We start from the raw sequence: 21,210 nt of genomic DNA on the forward strand, positions 1-21,210 counted from the left end.
TGCTGGGGAGAGGCTGGTGGTGGTGTTGAGGAGGAGTGCACAGCTGCTGAAAAGTTCTGGGAGAGAAGATTTTTTTTTTTTCGTTCCAGCACCGCCTTCTTAAAAAACAATGGCTGAATGGTTTGTTATTTCACAGGTCAAACAGTACAGTATATATACAAACATAATTTTCTATCCAGAAGCCATGATCCAAAATTAGCGGGATATAACTCTGCTAATTTTGGGCAAGTAAAAATATTACTAATATTTACGAAGATATTTCTTAATACTTCTCTTCAAGTTGGAAGAGTGAATATCATGAAGTTCCAACTTGTTGCTGCGCAATGTCACAAACTGATCCTTCCCCAGTGCCTTCATAAAAATATCTGCCAATTGAAAGCGTGTAAGTATATATAAAGGACTAATCATTTTAACTTGTAGTTTTTCTCAAACTATATTACAATTAATTTCAATCTATTTTGTACGGTCATAAAAAACAGAATTAACTACAATATGTAAAGCTGCTTTATTATCATAGAATAATGGTGCAAGAGCTGTCTGTGGAATTTTTAAATCCTATAGTATAAAGAGTAACCAAGTCAGCTCTAAACATGTGTTGCCATGGCTCAATATTCAGCTTATGTTAATGATCTTGAAACATTGGCTTGTTTCTTGGATTTCCATGAGATGAGTAAATTTTTAAGAAAAACACAATATCCTGTAACCGATCTCCTTGTTGCACGACAACCTCCTCAATCTGAATCACAAAAAGCCTTTAATGTAAGATTGTTGGTGGCAGAAAATAGCAAACCCTGACCTGGAGTCTCTTTGATGTATTTAAGACCCGTATGGCGTCATCCCAATGAGATTTGCATGGCTGATGCATGAATTAACTTAACATTCGAACAGGATACACTATATCAGGCCTTATGACAATAAGGTAGATCAATCGACCAACCACCTAGTCTCATGTATTTAGATAGATCATCCAATAATTTTCCATCTATAGGAGTGAGTTTCAAATTCTGTTCCATTAGGAACTTGTATGGATGTACAGCTAGAAGTCTTAAATCTTGTAAAACATCAAGTACATACTTTCTTTGAGGCATGAAGATACCTTTCTTGGAACAAGAGAATTCGATGCCTAGAAAGTATTTCAAATCTCTGAGATCTTTGATGCGGAAGCGATTGAGAAGGAACTTTTTGAGACATTCCATTTCTTGAAGATTATTTCTTGTGAGAAATATGTCGTCAACATAGATCAGAACTACAGTATATAAAATGTCTTGAGCCTTGGTAAAAAAAGAATAATTGGTAGCCGGCCTGTTGAATGGTATATGAGAAGGTGGAAAACTAGTTTCTAAAAACTTGTTTGAGGCCATAGAGTGACTTTTAAACCGACACATAATATTTTCTCCCTGTCAGCGAATACCAAGAGGAGGTTCCATGTACACCACCTCATGTAAAGCGTTATGGAGAAAAGCATTATGGACATCTAATTGGTGGATGAACCAATGACAAGCAACAACAAGAAGACAACGTAGTGTTGTGAGTTTGGCGGTAGGGAAGAAAATCTCCTGATAATCAATACTCTCAACTTGAATGTAGCCTTTAGCAACAAGTCGAGACTTATAGAGTTCAATGGTTTCATTAGACTTGTGTTTGATTTTATAAACCCATTTGAAACTGATTAGTTTGTGACCAGTAGGCAATGGAACCAAACTCCAGGTGTTATTGTGTTGCAAAGCTTCTAATTCTGCAGTCATAGCATGATGCTAATTTGGGTCAAATCTTGTAATATTCATAACTTAAATAATCATTCTAGCATTTCCATATCGAAGTCAACATTTTGATACTCTCCTTTAAGTATTTATTATTTCAGCATACTCATCTCAGTTGTCAATTAATCTAGCATTCACATTTGAAAACCAATGATATGGTATTACTTAACGTATATCAATCAATCCAGCCAACATCTTGGTTGCCAATCAATCTGGAATTCTCATTCGAAAGCTAATATTATGGTATTCCTTAATGAATATCATTTAATCTAGTCAACCCATCTTAATTACCAATCAATCTGTCATTCCCATTTGGTAGCCAATAATCTGGTATTCCTTAATGAATACCATAGTTTTGAAATCCGACTCGGTGATTGACCCGGTCTAATGATCGGGTCATGGGTCACGTGGGTTGACCCGGGTCAACCCGGGTCAACCCAAAAAAAATTAACTTAACAGATAAGAATATCTCTAAGGGCCACTTCTTTTCAGCTTTTCGTTGATGGCATCATAGCAAGAAAGAGCTCCAAAATTAGAATGAAGGGAAAAACCTGTGAAGGTTTCAAGGTAGTGTATAGAACTCCTCACTCCTCACTCCTGGTGTCTTGACTAAAATATCTGAAGCTCTCCCACCAGTGCAGAGTGATAAGAGTTCTCTTATTTTCAATAATGGGAAATGTTGATTTATGTTTGTAGTTTTTTGATTTTTTTTCATAACAAAAGGTGGAAATTTATACATAAATTTTTCCATAATAAAAAATAAGAAATTTCAAGATATTTTGAAGATATAAAAACAGCATAAAAGTTTATTTTCAAAGTATGGTAAATTTATTTTTAAAAATAATTTTTATTTAAAAATATATTAAAATAACATATTTTTTATTTTTTAAAATTTATTTTTAATATTAAAATCAAGATAATCTAAAAATATATAAAACATTAATTTAAAACTAAAAATAATTAATTTTTAAAAAAAATACAATCGAATTGCCAAACAAGAAAAAAAGAAAGAAAAAATAACCGAGAACTCTAGATGCTATTGGATAATCCACGTGTCAAATGAAAACACTCCACGTGCACCCCAAAGTTCTCGAAATTTCTTGACGTTTCTCATCTCACAGAAACCGCTCTTATTTTGATCCTCATCTATTCCCTTCCCCACCGACACTCGAAAACTCAATTCTTCACTTCATTTCCCACGCAAGAAGATCGAAAACAAATCACATTTTCCTTCACTTTCTTGCCATCCAAACACTGCACGGCCACTAGTTCATAACTAAAAAAAGAAAGATTTGCTTAGATGTGGGCACAGCCGTACAGGAATACAATAGACATCAAAATACCATGTTTAACTTGGAGTTCATCATCGTACTAGATAGAAATAAACAGAGACGGAGATGGGCCTTACTTACACCTCTGAAATTCATGGCAGCTTATAAAGGGTTGAGAGAATTGTAGCTGAGTTACAAGGTAAATGAAGAACAGCAACGAACAGCACCGCCGCTTCAATTCTAGCCGGGTCTCAGTCGGGTTTGCCCGGGTCGATCGGGTTCCGGGTCGACCCGCCGGGTCGACTGGGTTTCGCCGGGCCAACTTCCTGGCGGGTTTTTACTTAGACCCGGACCGGTCTCAGGCCCGGATCAACCGGGTCCCGAGTCAACCCGCCGGGCCGGTCCGGGTTTCAAAACTATGATGAATACCAATCAATTCTTTCAATTTACGTATCTTTCTTTCCATATACACTATCAATATCACTATTTGTATATTCATGGATTTATAATTCATAAGTAAAGTTTGTGGGAAAATTATAAAGAAAATTACTACAAGGTATGGAGTACTTACTTGATGTCTGACAATGAGTGACTTTTTAGCTAGCTGAATCACTCCAAAAATCTCTCTTGCATTGACAGGTTTTTAAATCAATTATTATTGTATCCATAAATATTCTTTATTCATCGTAGCATCTATTATAACTCCATTCAGTTACTTGTCCACAACTAAATTATTTTCTCTTTCAATTTATTTGATACAATTCTGATTTTCATATAATTATTCAATATCTAACTCTTTCTTACAAAGTTAATCATATCATTCTTGAAAAAAAAAGGTATATGTCCCTTTCTAATCATCATTCATATATCCTAAATCATTAGTTGAACAAAAATCAATTTAGTTACAGAACAATTCACATTTATTTTTAATTCTTCATTCACTTTTAACAATATCCTCCTTTAATTCACATAAAAGTTCTTATTACATTGAATAAACATAAATTCCATTTCATCTTGCTTTAATCTCAAGAAAAACCAAAAACTCACTTTTAATTCAACCAAAAATTCATATTTGTCACATGGAATTAGAATCATTCATCAAAACCCTTATCCATGCATTCAACTATCAAAATTATAATAAACTTACAAGAATAACATCATTGCATTAAACCTCTATTTTTTCCTCTGAATGGCCGATCCCTAGAGCTTCTCTACCCATCTAAATTTCTTTGTTATTTTAACATGAATTCACTTTCACAACAACCTACAAAGATCATAGAAATCTAATTTCTAAGAAATGTACTTTCCCCTAACTTTATCTCAAAAACCCTAATTCAATTTTGATTAATTTTCTCAAAATCATTAAACTCTTGTTAGAATTGATACAAAAGAGTTTCAAGCATCTTACCTGGTTGCAAAATGTATTTTGAAAGTTGACCTGTCAAGATTTTTCCAAACTTCTTTCTTTTCCATTTCTTTCCTCACTTTCTCTCTCTAATTAAATCTTCCCTCTCTTTGATCTTCCTTGATTTTTAGTTTGAATGTGCTTTTCTCTTTTGAAATTCTTTCTTTTCACTCCTAACCAACACTTTCTAGTCCTTTAAGGTGAAAGGAAAGAAGCAGAAATGAAAATGCTCTTATTCTCCCTTAACTGCACCTCATCAATTTTAAAAGGGTAATAGCTAAAATAGTTTGATCAATTTATTAAAAAAACTTGACCATTTTTTATTCTAGAAAAATAGACATTTTTTGCTAGAAACTTTTCTTCTTTTATCTTCCTAACTCCTTTTTCTTTTCTTTTTCTTATTTCATCTTATTACACCATAATTTCTATTATGTTATTATTTTCAATTTATCTCAGGGTATGCATCTTCTCTTACAATAAATTGGGCTTCAATTAAGCATGTTTTGGTCGTATCTTGATGATTAATTTGGGGAGTTCTGTTGTAAAGATCAAGAAAGAAAACCAAATGCTGAGTTCAAAGATATCTATAATGTTATGGGAAAAGAAACCTAGAAGTTATTATTATTATTATTATTATTTTCATATTTAATTGCTGAGTAAAATCAATGAAGGTTATTTACTTGTGACTTATATTAAAAAAAAGGATGACTTTTAGGGATTTGTTTATAGAGGATTTGAGAGGAATAGTTTAGTCATTTCATTAAATTTAATTTTTTTTATTAACTAGGATGCAAAATATAATTTTTCAAACTATAATGAATAATCATAATTTAGACAAAATAACATGATATTACAAATGTAATTTTCCCTTTATGTTTTTATCATTATTTTAAACCGATATTAATTAAGCATGTAAAGTTATATTTTCTTAAGTATAAAAAAATTGTTATCATTATAGGATATAAGGGTGAGCAAAAAAATTGAAATACTAATTAAATTGAGAAAATTAAAAAATTAACCGAAAAAACTAAAATGAGAAAAAAAACCAAATCAACCAAATCAATACTTGAAAAAAAAACAGGTATGGATATTTTTTTCTAACCTTAAACCTAAATCAATATTTCTTAAGACAAAATCAGTTGCCCCTTATTTTTGCTCTTTGTGTCTCTCTTCTCTTTGATTTTCCTCTATGCTCCAAAACTATTAAGCTCCATGCTCTTTAATCCTTCTAATCAAAGGCACGCCCTTGTTTACTTTTGCTTTTAATTTTTTTTATCCTTTTTTTTCTATTTCTCACGTAACCTTAGTGAGGACAACACTTGGGAATTGGGTTTGGTTATTTATTAAAGAGACTGAGTATAAAAACACCAGGCGCTTGATGAATAGTGAAGATCTATGTAAATTATTTGTAATTGGTTTCCTCTTGTTCAAATAATAATATTTTAATGGTTTTACATTTCAATAATAAATATTTTTTATCTTCCCTTTGTTTTTTTTCAGTCAAATGCATAGTTTTGAAACCCGACCCGGTCATCGACCCGGTCAAGTGATCGGGTCACGGGTCAGATGGGTTGACCCAGGTCAACCCAAAAAAAAACCTTTTTAAAAAAAATATTTGCTTTTAAAGTTAAGGTGTTCCAAATAGCTAAATCAATGATGCATCTGGAAAACAAGTTCATGCAGAATCACACTTAAAAGGAAGCCTAACTGTATTCGCAAATATATACAATCCAACTCCGATATACTTGAAGACAATTGGATGTTCAATCAAAACGACAGTACAATTGGATGTTCAATCATCCGAGCAATACAAAGCACAAAAAGAGGGGACTGCCTATATATGAGGGAGATGGCAAATGCAATCAAAGACGAAGCAGGCTCAGCATTCACTAACATGGGGGACTACCTTTCCTACACCACAAACAGACATTTCTTGCTCGTTTTTACTACCTTCAGCAATCATGCGAAGGTCAAGCATCCCTAACATATGCATATGTCAATTATATCTGGTACCTAAACCAGAAAGCAAGATTGTCAATAGAACACAGGGTTATTTACGGCTCATGAAGGGAAAGATCAAGCAATGCAGAGCTCAAACCATCAATAATCACCAAACTTTAAAAGCAAATGTTAGGGATGCTTGTTCATAAACCAAAGCAGGTGCTTGAAATGCTACAAATATAGTTACAAACACTCACACTATACCTATATGATCACAGCTACAACGTAGAATATATTTTCGCGAGTGCTGATTGATGGCCTCAGACTCTTTTCTATCAATCTTAACCTCTGTTATCCATTAAACTTCCTTTGTAACAAGCTAGCAACCTTTTTTGACGTGTAATTCAACACAATTGTAACAAACTAACAATCCAATTCCACATAATACACTGTCATAATCTTGTTCATAAAACAGTCATAAACATTAAACAGCATAATCTTTACATATATTTTCAAATTATAAGCTAAACCTTACAATCTTTAGACACCTCCACACAATGTTTTTTCACTGCCAAATCATGGTAACACAGTAACAACATCAAAAGAATCAACGAACAACGAATCGGGCTAGAGAGTTCAGTAACAACAAAATCAGTAACAGCATTCTAGAGTTCATCATGCAAACAACAGAGTTCTTATTTTTTTGGCAGAAGTTGAAATCGGGCTAGAGAAATTGAGTTGATTGGTAGAAGAAAAGACAGAAATCGAGCTAGAGAAACATACTTGAGGTGACTGGGCTGTGAATGAATCAACGAAAAATGAATCGATGGCAGTGATTGGGCTCGATGGCAGCAGATCAGTTGAGAGTTCTGAAATTGAAATTGATGCCAGAAATGAAAAAACGATCAAGAATAAAAAAAACAAAGAGTGAAAGAAGGAGATTCAAACCTTTTTCGCGATCAATGGTCAGACGTCGATGTCCCCTGCTCCTCAGCTGGGTTTCAAAGAGGAATTAGGTTACTAATTTAATGATTTTGCTTCGTTCTTCTTCAGTCTTTCTTTAGTCTTTAGCGTTTTGTCATTTTAGAAAGCTAAAAACGACGTCGTTTAATGACAGTCAAAATAAAAAAAAATTGACCAAGTCTCACCTGGGTTTGACCGGGTAGCCCGGGTCCCGGGTCGACCCTCCAGGTCGACCAGGTTTTCCCGAGCCAATTCCCGAGCGGGTTTTTACCTTCACCCGGACCGGTCCCAGGCCCGGGTCGACCTGCCGGGCCGGTCCGGGTTTTAAAACACTTGGTCAAATGACTTCTTTTCTTCCATTTTATTTTGTGTATATTTTCGTAAAGTTTAATTTTTGAGCAAGGATCTAACAAAAAGAAAATTGAGATTGAATTTCTAGATATCATGCATACATAACTGACTTAAGAAAGAGTTATGTTTGTTGAGAAAGCCAGGATGTTTTGGAAAATAGATTAGAGATGAGAAAATAGAAACAAAACAAAAATAAAAATTCTAAAAAATATGGCAAATGAAAAGGCCTAAAAAAAGCATAATTAAAATAATTTTGATTTGAGTCGGTTTAGAAGAGAAAATATCAAATCTAATTGATTTAAACTGGTTTTTAATTTAATTAAAAAAAATTTTAAAAATAATTTTAATTTAATTATTTATTTTAATGTAAAATTAGATTGAACGAAAAATGCTCCGCCCTAATCAGATATTTTCAGTAATTTTCCCATAAAAAAGTTAACACTCGTTATTTTCTGGTGGTTCGGAGAAAAATCTTGTCGTTTAAGACAATTGAATAGTCTTGACACGTCGTTTACCGCTTAATCTAATCTGCCCACCATAAAAGGGTCTCCGCCTTGAAAAGGTAAGAGAAGAGAAGGGTTTATCTCTCTGCAAGGGTTTTGCTGGATTTTCTTCACTTCAAAGAAATAAATCGAAGAAGATGGCTTCTTCCATGGCAATCCGTTGTTCACAGCCACCAAAACTGCTTTTCTCTCCACTCTTCAAGGTACGCTCCCTTCAACACTTGAATTACAAAACCCGAATCCTTCCTAAAACCGTCTCCACTTCGGCTATACCAGATGTCTATCAAACAACACTGCCTCCATCACTTCCATCTCATTCTTCTGATCAAAGATTTTACAGAGACGACTTGGGAAACCCTCCTTCTTCATCATCATCATCAGTCGACCCCACAACCTGGAAACTTCATTCTCAATCAACGGACCCAAAATCAGCAATACCCTCCTCCAAACCATTATAATTATCCAAATACGGTATACCCTAATCAGGGTTGTGCCTATCCAAATCAAGAAGGATATCCTCAACAACACCAGCACCAGTATCAAACCCCTAATCCATGGAATCAGAATTATCCTCAGCAGGATAATCAATGGAATCAAAATTATTCCCAGCAACAAAACCCTCCTCAGGTTAGACCTAATGTTCGGGGGAATTATGGGCAACCCGGAAGTCCAAATCGATGGGACAACCGAATCAGGGATACCCACAACAGAGAAACACTGATCAATGGGCCCCACGTGTGGGTCCGGACAATCGACGACAGGATATGAATGTTAATGCTAGTATTAATGCTCATGCTAATGTTCCAGCTCCGCCTTCGCCTCCGCCTCGTTCGGTTTATGACTTGGCGCGTTTGTGTCAAGAGGGTAAGGTTAACCAAGCTATAGAGTTGATGGATAGTGGGGTTAAGGCCGATGCTGATTGTTTTTATATTTTGTTTGAGATGTGCACGAAACGTGAGGATGCCAAGAAGGTTCCTGATTATTTTTTGCAGTCGACCTTCAGAGGTGATGTTAAGTTGAACAATAACGCGATTAAGATGTATGGGAAATGTGGGAGTATGACGGATGCAAGGAGAGTTTTTGATCATATGTCCGGCAGGAATATGGATTCATGATAAATGGGTCTGCAAATAATGACCTGAGAGATGAGGGGTTGCTGCTGTTTGAGCAGATGAAGAAGTTGGGGTTGGAACCCACTGGGGAAACATTTTTTTGCTGTTTTGTCTGCTTGTGCAAGTGCCCAGGCAGTGGAGGAAGGGTTTTTATATTTTGAGGAAATGAGCAAGGAGTATTAGTCCAACTCTTGAGCATTATTTGGGGGTTATAGATGTTCTTGGAAAGTCCGCTTATCTTAACGAGGCTGAGGAGTATATTGAGAAACTTCCATTTGAACCCACAGTGGAAATTTGGGAGGCCTTAAGGAAATATGTTCAAAATCATGGAGACATTGATCTTGAAGACCAGGCTGAGGAATTGATCATTTCCCTTGATCCATCAAAGGTTGTTGCTAATAAAATCCCAACTCCGCTAATTAAACTGTGGTATTGAGAATTCCCTTCAAGTGCAAAGAACAGGGGCCAGTTCTCTCCTTTGGCAGATTTGTTGTACATTAGTAGTTGTTTCTCTCCTTTATTCAAAGCAATTTTTTTTTTTTTAATTGAACAGAATAAATCATCTGAAAGAAAGTGGAACATTTAGGAGAACTATGTAGTAATTTCTTTGCAGTCTTTTCCTTTTAAAACAGATTGCAGCACTTTTGCTGTGAGTTAACTTAATGCTCCTCTATGGTCTCTGCAGGTGTCGATGCTTGATGGTTAGTTTTCAATTGGAAAATTTGCATGGTGTTTTTGGTGGTTTCAAATCCTGTTTCCATGCCTTCCCTGCTTGAAGGTAGTCACAAATAGGAAAAATCTCTCTGGTAAACAGGTAACATTTCTCGTGAATTGATGGGGGAACTTGTTATATAAATGTGGTGGGAAGGGAATGTAAGGACCAAGGAGGATTATTTGAAGGTTTTCTCTGCTTTGATGTAATTAGCATACAGTATTTTATGATTTCTTTTTTATTGATTTGAAACAAGTCTTAACTGTCGATGAAAGCAGTGTTCGATAAAGAAGAATAATCCATTATTTTTGGCCTTCCTATCTGAACAGAACTTATTTCGAGTTTCACATTATATTTACTTGAAGACTTAAAATGAAGTGTAAATTATTTATTTATTTTCTCCCCTGGGATTTGCTTTTACGCATTCATGAAGCTGTGAGAGTGGTTTATTTACTAAAAACAAACAGTTTTGCCTTTCATTACAGGCCACAATGAGAGTGGTTTTTTTCAGTCTGAGCTAAGCCAGTAGAGAAAGGCTAGACATGGGTCCTGGGGCTGTATTTTTTTTTTTTTTGGGTAAAGAAAATATTTAGATGACATATAACGAAAAAGAAATGAAAAGAAAACAAACAATTCAGCAAATAACGTGTAATAACATGTGAGTCAAATAGAGTAAACCCATAAAACTCATGTTTTAGGTTATGAGATTGGGATAATTTGATAGAAATAATTTTTAAAGAAATCATAAAGCTAATTTTTTTTTAAAAAATTAATATCAAATAATGAAATCAAAAAATAAAATAAACTAAAAATATATCAACCTGCATTATCTTTTTAAACCCTCGATATGAGTTATTAGGTAAGTACTATATATAGAAAAACTACAAAGTCTAATCTCGAACAAATCAAATGCTGAAGGATGAAATCAAGAAAAAAAATCAATTATACAAAAGGATCTAAAAAATAGCAATTAAAAAATTAAGAGTAAAAATCAAAATAAAAGATAAATTAGAGCACAATAATTGTTTTTTATTAGAAGGTTAAATTGAAAAGAAAAATAAATCTAAAAAAATCAAAATAATAAAAATCAAATTAGAAAAAAAAAAAGGATATAAATCAAAACGATCAAATTGGAAAAACTTATACATGACAAATTAGAATTGAAGGATCCAATTAAAAACAAATAAAATTTTAAATCATATTCCTAAATAATCCTTTAATAATTAAATCATCGTGTAAAAAAATTAAAAATTAAAAATTAAAAAATATGGGTCAGCTAAGAAACCAACACCTTGAACGAACCAGGAAAGACAGAGAAGAAAGAGGTATCAAGAGTAACAAATCCATAGAAAATTTTCAACAAGGCAATTGGAATCCCTAATACCAAAAGCAAAGCCAGCCTTGTTAGCATTTTCTGATTCAAAGTAAAAGATGTCTGATAATAAGTCCAGAAGTAACAACCACAGACAGATATCAAAATAAGCTCTGCCATCCAGTAACTAACAACAGACAACAAAAGCATCCCAAGGAAATCATGCTAGCAAGCTACTACTTCAAAGAAATAATTAACTAAACTGGGGCAAAGGCTGCCGAAGTTACATTTCACCAGTTTTGCATCATGTCTTCCACTATTTACAGTCTAACAAATAAATTATCTGTTGATAAGAAGCAAGAGAAAGTAATATCGATGGTTTTACTGAAATCCATAGTAGCATGACAGCCCTGGTTTTAGACTAGATATATCCTTAAAATTACCCGAGTTGGAAACACCAAAACCTGATAAAGATCATCAAAATCTATACACAAATTTAGGGGACAAAGAAAAAAGGATCAGAATGTATATATTGAGTAAAAAGGTTTCGGATTATATATCATATACAATCTCATGAAGGATATGATAAAAGCCAGGAGGAACTTCTTTTGAGATGTGTGTATGTTAGCAACCACTTTCAAAAACGTGGAACCAGTCTGTTTATCTTCAGAATAGTGTTTCAAGCAGTTTCGGAGAAGGCAAAGCAGACACAGATTTGAACTGCCATGAGAACAACTCGATTAGCATTTGGAATGAGATCAAACCACAATGCAAGTGCATTTACCATGGAGCCTGATATCTTGTAAATTTTGTAACACAAAGGAAAACACGTGAAGCTGACACAGAAGATGCAGAAAATAAATAGAAAGGTAAAATAAAAAGCAATCTAAGTCCCTTGAGCAGTACTCTTAGTTTATACCTTCGGTTGCCTATACTTCATGCGTATGGCATTCAGAGGACACCCACTGGTGTTCAGTTGTAAATCTTGCATTGCAAGAACTGTAGTTTTAAGATCTGACGCCTTGTAAGAAGTATATTTTTCTAGGGTTGGACTCTGTCAAATACACAAAAAAAGTCAGGCTCCAAATGCTTAATCTGAAACAATATCGAAACACAGTTGATAGGAAGGAGAATGCAGACCCATGGATGGCTTGTCTGATCCAGAGTCCACCTGGCAAGAAATACAGATGATGCGGCAATGACAGAAGGAAGAAAATTCAAGAAACTGTAGTCAACTAATGTCAGTTCTGCTAGGTAATCAGCCAGGTACTCTAGTTCATAGCTAGGGCTCTGCAAATGTGCAATTACATATGTAAATGTCACTTTTTAATTAACAGAGGCTAGTATCTTCTGAAACAAACTTGGATATGAACTAAACCAACCACATTACCTTGTATGATGCCTGTGCTGCACGTAAAAATCTCCTGAAAACAAAGAAATTTGCAGAAGCAACTGCATTATTGATACTGAAATGATTTCTTGTAATCATAAATAAAAAGGTGAAAATTCGATTTGCTGAAGCACCTCAGAAACGTTTTTGCAGTGGGAGCAAATATTTGAAAGCCAAAAAAATTTAACACTTGAGTCTCCATCCTTAGCACCTGCTCCAGACTTTGGTCAGGACCAACACCAAAAATATTCCAACAGGGAGGCAAAATACAAAAAAAGAAAGAAAGAAAGAAAGAAAGAAAGTAAATGTCAACTCGTATTATACAAGGGTTTTGTATTACTGTTTTACATTTTTTAATCCAATCTCAAATTTCACATGTTGTTTAGTCATTTTTCTTCCAGACCACCAAATCAGCACACAAATGAAGGAGAAACTGACAGAAACAGGGTTATATATGATTCTTCATATCAATTTGTAAAGAGCTAGCTAAGGTACGCAAAATAAGAAAGGACTGACACATGTGATAGATTTGAATAGATGGAAGACATAAACTAAAAGGAAGACGATATTCGCTTCACAGCTTCAGTAATTCATGCACTCATTTGGCAAACAAACAATTATGACATACCTCAAGGCTCGTGTATGTGTTGTCAGTGATGAAGCAAAATTCTTCCACTCGCGGCGAACAAATCTCTTCATATTTGCTTCAGGACAGAGAGTAATACATTTAACGTCAAACTAAACAAACCAATACCAGGTAATTTACGGCTCTGAATAATAAAATATTCTCACCTCTAGAATGGATATTTCAATTAGCTCCTAAACTAAGAAAGAATTTTTTTTTTTTTGCTATGTTGCACCCAGCCTTCCATTAAAATTTCATGTTACCGTTATGTGCACTGAACATTGCAAAAGATATGAGAACTTACGAAGCTATTAGCATGCAAGTGATACCAAGTAGTTGAAGTCTCTGTCTTTCAATGTAATTTTGAGAGAGAAACCTATCTATGAGATATACTGTGAGGTAAAGCGTGTCTGGCACTAACTTATATTCCTCAGACACCTGAAAGCAAGTTCAAACAGATCTGTGAATTATTTGTTTGGAATTCATACTTCATATAAAAACTATATGAGTTTGGTGCTGCAATAATAGGCTTATAAACTGTTACAGTACATTGAGAAACTATAAAAGGTGAAAATTAAGATAAAAGAGTTTGTTTCCATAGAGTGCATTCAACACAGAAATGAACTATGAATGATAGTTACAGTTCAAATGAAACATATTTATAAAGAATAAAAAACACAAAGCATACAGCATCAAAATACTTTTCCACATAAACAGATATAATCTGCAACAACTTTTCCCAAACATAGTGGATGCCTAACTAAAACTTTTGCAATAATATTATTTCGTGGAGAGTGGTCAGTTTCATCTAATTGAAAGGAAAAAAAAAGCATATGTCAAATACACAAACGTTTACATACTACGTTACTAACAGCTGTTATAGGGTCAACAATTACATTGATGCTATTATGGTTTCAAATCCCTGTAAGGGTAGTTCAAATTAATCTGAAGCTTTAATCGAATATAGTATTTTAAAAAGAATTAAAAAATGATAACTTGTCAAATTTTGTTTTTATTTTTTTTGTCACAATCTTCTTATGAGAACTACCTTTGTTTCTTTGACATTCAAGGCACAGACCTTGGATATGCATTATGCCTCAATGAAAAATTGACTACTTGAGTTTAATTTAGCTTGAGTTTGAGGGAGTTGGACATCAAAATTGCACCTGCTGATGAATCTAAACACGCATGCATGCAAGTACACACACATTCATACCTACATATACATGTGTGTGTGTGCGTGTATAATCCTGAAGTGTCACATTGAGGATTTTCCTGCTCCATGCACAAGAGAAATAAGTGGAAATTCTGATACAAAACACTGACACTCGAAAAATGGTTGCCTATCTAGGAACGATGCACGCAAGTACACCCACATTCATAAATATAATCCTGAAATGTCACATTGAGGATTTCCCTGCTCCATGCACAAAGAGAAATAAGAGGAAATTCTGATACAAAACACTGACACTCGAAAAAATGGAAAAATGGTTGCCTATCCAGGAACTATGGTTGAAGGATCTAGAAGACATCATGAAATATACATTGAAAGGAAGACTTGGGAACTAAAACAAGAGTTGCTGCATCTAGAAAAAAAGAAAAAGAAAAAAGACTTAAGAAGGGCTAGAAAAATACAAAATAAAACAAATATGAGAAACTGAACTAGAACATGAGTATGTTAACAGATTTTTTTTTTATATGAGAAACAAATATTGCTTCTTCATTTTGAATTTTCAGTCAATGAATGGAGAACTCTCTGGATCATGAGATATCACTTCATGCTTGGTATAAAGATAATTAGGTATAAAAATATAGATCAAAACTTAAAAGGATTGGTTTTCTCCTCATGAGTAGACTGTGTCTTCCTTCCCGTAAGAGTATGCCTTGGAAGATCCTTTACTAATTCTAATTAAAATATTCTCTGTTATCTAAACCATCTAGTGAATGAGAATTAATCCATTGAATATGATGGATTAGAAAAACCATAAACAATAAGTTAGACAAAGTAAGACTTAAACTGCAAAGAAATAAATGTTGTCCTAGATCTTGAGTAACTTTTGATTAAGCTAAACATTCATCTAGATTGAAAGGATAAGCCATGTTATTTATCCTTAACGACGAGCTTAATTTTTTTACTTGAATATAGATTATAATAGTTTTTTTGTGAGAAAGATGTGCATCTCTGCAAGCACGAATAGAAGTATAGCATCAATGATGGTATAACAAACAATCTTTTCTTATCAAATAACAAACAGCCAATGTAAATTGCGAAGTCAAAGCAAAACATCTAAGAGCATAACAAGAATAATCTCAGGCAATGAAATTACACTGACCTCAACAAGCCAATCAATTAAAATCCCTCTCATACTTTGAGTGATGTCTCGTTGCACTGTTTCCATAAAATTAGGAAGAGACCTTCGGACAAGCTGCAGAAACAGAGTAATAAACAATAAGCTAACATCAGTATCTTACCAAGAGGGAAAAAAAAGAGAGCTAGTGAATGTTTCCTCTTTCAAAGTCTCCACATATGGCATTAAAAACATGGAACATGCATGGATAAAACCTTTTTGTTGAAAAAAGATATGTGTTTGCATTCACAGAGAACGAAATTATGAAAAAAAAAAAAGAGTAAAAAAAGGAAGGAGTAGATAAAGAATGAGAATTTTTTTGCATATAAAGTACAAACCTCAGCAACACGTAAATTGCTATAGATATCAGCAGCGTAGAGGCTGCAAAGTTGAGGATCCTTGTGATCGCTATCAATGTCTATAAATTCTTGATCACGTGATATCTTCTGATTCTCCGAAACATTACATTTCTCTGCCATGACCATTTGAGAGAAAAATATCATTACCCGTTGCATGCATGCATACACAACAGAAGAAAATTTGGGGAACATTACTTTAAGGTAGCAGTTTATTCCCGTAAGTTTGTGTGACTCGTGATATTCCATTTTAGCAACTTCTATTGAATAATACAAACTAGGAAGTCTTACCTAGCAACCAGTGACCCAAAATGGATTTGACCTCATAAATTCATTAGATGCATGTGGCTGAAGAAGAGTGTTACTATTACGATAACTGTTTAGCTTTAAGAGGGTAACAATCAAATTCCTCGGTACCGTCTTTCTAAAGAAAATCTTTGCATTTAAACTTTGCGGATCAGCTGTTCTAAGCATGACGGGCATAACACAGTGGTAGACAGTATGCAATAAAGTTAAAAGAGTTAAACAATGGTAATTGGCTTAAGCGTTCCTGCCAAAGTTCTTCTTCTTAGCCACATTTATTTTTAATAGATACCAAATTTAATGTTTTTATTTTGAGACCTTGAACTCCATGCAGCAGCTACTGCTATAATGAACTTAAGCTTTTAGAATTGGGATTTGAATTGTTGCTCTAATTGCATGCCATAGATTGCCTGTTCAACAATTGATGGACACCATTACATAAGCATCCATTGCTGTAAAGGAGGAAACGACCAGACTTTGATTGCAAGACTTCCTCTGTCAGACCCTAAGAATTTGTTCACATAACCACTTTGTCCTCTGGGCTCTCCATTTGACAAAAGCCAATGAACAATAGTACCACGTAACAGCTTTTTGACCACTTTTCACTACTATAACGAATTTCACTTGTTCCATTTTTATACAACTCTGCTTGCTGCTTGGTCCTATGAGCTCTCAATTTGACAAAAACTCATGAATAATACTATAACTGTACCACATAATAGCCTTTTCACTACTATAATGAACTTCATTGACTGCATAGTATCTCATTTATATAGAAGTAGGTTCAAAGAAATAAATAAGAACAATGTTACATAACTTGAAGACTGCATCAATGGACGTTGAAACAGGACACCGAGTACACAAACCTCCAACCAAGATGCACCCCTTTGTTTTCCCTTTTTATCACCAAGTTAAAAATGAAGGTATCCATCAAGATTGCCATGTTTAAAGCGAAAAGTTTGAATAGAATCTGACCTTTCTTTGGAGAATTATGGGGATGTGAAGGCACTCTCGAACACTGATTAGGAAGCTGAGGATCATCTATGCCAACCCCCCTTATGCCACTGGGTTGAGAAGATACATCTTTTTCTTGAGTACTTGAGCATACAATTTCAGAGTAAGGTACTCTTTTTACTTCTTGACAAATAATTTTTTTCTTTGAATTAGCTCTAAGATGTCGGTGTTCTAAGGCAACTGAAGGGGCAATTTTTGATACTTTGAGCTGACCCTTTTTAGCTATCTTAGCCTGACAAGCAGCAGAATTAAAGAAGAAAATTTAAGATTCTAGATTTAGGAAAAAAGAAAGAAACGAATTCATGACAGATGGGGTCTAATTTTCAGGAAATGCAGCAATGTAGTAGACATTTTCACGTGAGCAAGAAACCATATCCTGTTCATTTAGCCCCTTATATTACAATCATGAAAGAGAAGTAGGTACTAATTTTTCATTTGCTAAGCCAAATTTTGTCCTCAACATGTCCTTTTTTTTTCTTTGCAGCATACAAGATCGATTTAGTACACAAGAAGGTCCAGAATAGACATTAGCAATGCACAAAAGGACAGCACATCCACCTGAATTTTAGTTGCACTGAAGCAACTCGTATACGAATTCTCACAGCAAACATTTGTGACATCCTGAAGCACTGCTCTCCTCTTACGTTGATTACCCGCATTAGCAGGTCCACTAGTGTTGTTCTCATCTAAGGCTGCTCTTTTTGGATTTGCTCGCAAAATCCTTTTCTGGTCTTGTTTTGAGGATGCCTTTAAAGGTGGCATCTTCCCAGAAGCACGCAAGGCAGCTGCTCGTGTTACTGGACCATTAAGTTGCCTAAAATTAGAAGGAAGTATGTTTTCCTTCTTCATATTTACAAGCCGTAGATAAGAACAACACAAAGCATTAACCAGAAAGTAGGCAAGTAACCTGCAATAAAACGACCAAATCAGCACAATCATCAAGATATTCTAAGCCAAGAAACTCTACATATTGAGGCATCACTTAGATAATCTAGAAATTATGAGCCATAACTTATAAGCAATGGGAATGCACTTCAGAAGAATAAGAAATATTTGTTCCAAACGAGACATCAAGGAATAACCCCACTCGCCACTTTTACTATAGGCTCATTAGAATTTGCATCAAAATTATCTATAAATCAGGAAATTTCCCTCAAATAGATACCATCGTCAAGAAACAAAACCTGCTATTTTGTGTGCATTTCTGAATAAAAAGAAAGAAAATAGAATCTGGCATAATTTTTTATAATGTGCATCTGAGCACTTTATCAAACATAAACCGAATTGCCAAATCACACAAAAAGATCATAAAACCTTTAGATCTACACAGATCAAGTAAAAAAAAAAGTCCGACTCCAGTTGCATGGAGAAATATTTTGTGAAAAGATCATTAACAATTCAAATTTCATGGATATGTATCTGGAGTTCAAGTTGAAAATTCTCAATGTACCCAAAAGTTCTATCTTCTTGAGAAAAACTTGCCCTAAAAAAGATTGAGACTGCAATCACCAAGATACAGAATCAACAAAATTCACATACATTGCTTAATAATGGGATATAAATCTTATACATTACTTAATAATGGGATATAAATCTTAGTGGCAACCATGAAAATAAAGGCAAAGCGTTCTTTCCTTGAAAAATCTTGAATCCCAAGATTCTACTAAGCAAGCTGGTATCTGAATCCAAATTCCAAGATTTTGAATCCGAATTTCAAGACTCCAACTTGTAACACACAAACAAGAAACAAATAAACCTTATGTTTCCAAAAATAAAATTCTGAATCTCATTGTCTTCTCTTTCCTTTTCTTTATTTATTTTGGACACCTTGGCCATTTCCAAAAATAAATACAATTCCTAATAAAAGATATCAACTTCTTCTTCTATAAATTTACCTGCAAGAAAACACTCAAATTTCTTTCACTTCTCCAGACTTAGAGGAAAAAAAAACAGAAAATGCTGGTCAATAAACAAGCTGGTTGTGCCCCAAGAACCCCCCCAAAAAAAAGCCTATCTTTAACCAAAACCCATGTCCAAAAACCTTCAAAATTCCACAAATTGCAAATAACCCATTAAACCCGTATAAATCTAGCAAACCAAAAACCAGATAATCGCCAAAAACCCGAAGAACACAGAAAAAGACTACACACGCCGGCAACAATCATATGCATCGTGGTGAAAATGTAAGCTAACAAACTCACAAATGTGAATGTATAGATTAAAAAGGAAGAGACCTGCAGTTGTGTGCTATATCTTCACAAAGCAAAGGATGTAAGAGAGTAATGAAGAAGAAGTCAGGGCGGGACAGTGTTGGGTTTAAAAAACATGAAAAATGGCATTCTAGTTTCTCCGAAATGATGTAATATTTTAATGTTGTTGATGTTCATTTATTACTCGCAAAAAATATTAACAAGATATCGTTATTATTTGACTGAAAAAGTAAAGTCCGAGAATTGTTGATTTTAATTTGACTGGATTATGAGAAATTCCTTTAAGAATTTAATTAGCTGACCTTTTGAGATTTTGAATTTAATTTGTTAATTACTTTATTGTATTTTGAAATTAAGTGTTTTCATTATTTACAATTTTAGGTTAGATACAGAATAATAACATATTTGATACTTTATAGTGGTTGTTTTTTAAAGTATTTTTTTAATATATTAAAATAATATTTTTTTATTTTTAAAAAAAATTATTATTAATATAACACATTAAAAAAATTCAAAACAATAATTTAAACAAAGAAATAATAATAAATAATATTTTTACCGCAATACCCAACATCCCTAAATGAGATCATGAAATCATAATATTGATGATGATGATTTCGATTTTCTTAGCTGGTGGTTTGACAATAGAGAATGGCGGTGGGTGGTGATAATAGTATGAGTTTTTTTAAAATGATGGAGAAAAGGCAAGGACTGTTTTTGGAGCCGTTGAAAGATATTTGTTTAAAAGCGAAGCTTAAAAATGCACTTGCATTTTAAAAATGATGTAAGAAAGAAAAAGCAGCACATAAACTCCCTCCCTCCATAAGCTCTTCTAACCCTAGGGTTTTCTTATAGAATTATGTTACTTTCATTTAGCAGAAATTAAAAATAAAAATAAAAAATGATTATGTTGTTATCGTCAACAGTATAATTTGATATGTAATTTTTTTAACAAACAGAACAATGGTGTTTATCAAAAATCCGGTTTTAATTTAGTATGTGTTTTGTATTATAATAATTTTTGCAGCTGAGGTTTAAAAAATTAGGTGTTATTTTTAAGATATAATTTGATATGTAATTTCTCTTTTCTTTTTTCAATAATGGAACAATGGTGTTTATCGAGTATCTGATTTTAATTAGTGTGTGATTTGTATTGTAATAACTTTCATGGTTGAGATTTAAAAAATTAGGTTTTTTAAAAAATGGTTTTAATTTCAGTTTAAAAAATATAGGTTTTTAAATATAAATTTAGTTAAAACTATTATGTGATGACTTTTTACATGTAAAATAAATAAAAAATATATATCTCTATGAATGAAAAATAAATTATTTTAACTTTTACAAACTAAAATTTAAAATGTAATTATATATGAGATCCAGTATTAGAAAATAGGAATTATTTGGTATATCAAACTATTTTTTCTTTATAATTGAGAGGTTGTGTTTTAATATTTTCTAATTATTTTAATGTATTAATATTAAAAATAAATTTTTTTAAAAAAAATCTTTTAAAAATATATTTTGCCACGATAGCAAAACACCAAGAAAATAAAAAGGAACATAATGGCATTGCATTTCTACCTGTGTTTGAATATTTTAATATTTTCTGATTATTTTAATATCCTAATATTAAA

At 33.4% G+C, this 21,210-nt stretch overlaps 1 protein-coding gene and 1 pseudogene across 2 annotated transcripts; one reads left to right on the forward strand and one right to left on the reverse strand.

Annotated features, from left to right (window-relative positions):
- The first annotated feature begins 8,221 nt into the window (after nt 1–8,221).
- LOC133674653 (pentatricopeptide repeat-containing protein At2g15690, mitochondrial-like) lies at nt 8,222–10,338 on the forward strand (annotated as a pseudogene).
- A 1,229-nt stretch (nt 10,339–11,567) lies between these two features.
- Nucleotides 11,568–19,764, reverse strand: LOC133674638 (cyclin-A2-4). 2 transcript variants are annotated; one of them, XM_062095857.1, is made up of 13 exons: nt 19,600–19,764; nt 19,262–19,302; nt 17,925–18,273; nt 17,328–17,598; nt 16,032–16,165; nt 15,679–15,771; nt 13,650–13,783; nt 13,349–13,424; nt 12,855–12,931; nt 12,721–12,754; nt 12,471–12,620; nt 12,250–12,384; nt 11,568–12,050 (listed from the first exon to the last, which is right to left on the reverse strand). In XM_062095857.1, exons 3-13 carry the CDS (start codon nt 18,213–18,215, stop codon nt 11,997–11,999), a joined length of 1,449 nt encoding a protein of 482 aa, XP_061951841.1. In that variant the 5' UTR covers nt 18,216–18,273; nt 19,262–19,302; nt 19,600–19,764; the 3' UTR covers nt 11,568–11,996. The 2 variants fall into 2 exon arrangements, with proteins under 2 accessions (XP_061951841.1, XP_061951845.1); XM_062095861.1 differs by lacking the exon at nt 19,262–19,302 and having other exon boundaries at nt 19,601–19,764.
- Between the last annotated feature and the right edge of the window lie 1,446 nt (nt 19,765–21,210).

Source organism: Populus nigra, chromosome 1 (genome assembly GCF_951802175.1).
Source record: "Populus nigra chromosome 1, ddPopNigr1.1, whole genome shotgun sequence".
Taxonomy (NCBI): domain Eukaryota; kingdom Viridiplantae; phylum Streptophyta; class Magnoliopsida; order Malpighiales; family Salicaceae; genus Populus; species Populus nigra.

Excerpts from the sequence above, each read along its gene's own strand:
- LOC133674638 (XM_062095861.1), bottom strand. The coding sequence starts at position 18,215 with ATGAAGAAGGAAAACATACTTCCTTCTAATTTTAGGCAACTTAATGGT. Across the intron at positions 17,599-17,924 it reads TCAGTGCAACTAAAATTCAG|GCTAAGATAGCTAAAAAGGG; the intron begins GTGGATGTGCTG and ends GCTGCTTGTCAG. Across the intron at positions 13,425-13,649 it reads ACTTGCATGCTAATAGCTTC|CAAATATGAAGAGATTTGTT; the intron begins GTAAGTTCTCAT and ends TCTGTCCTGAAG.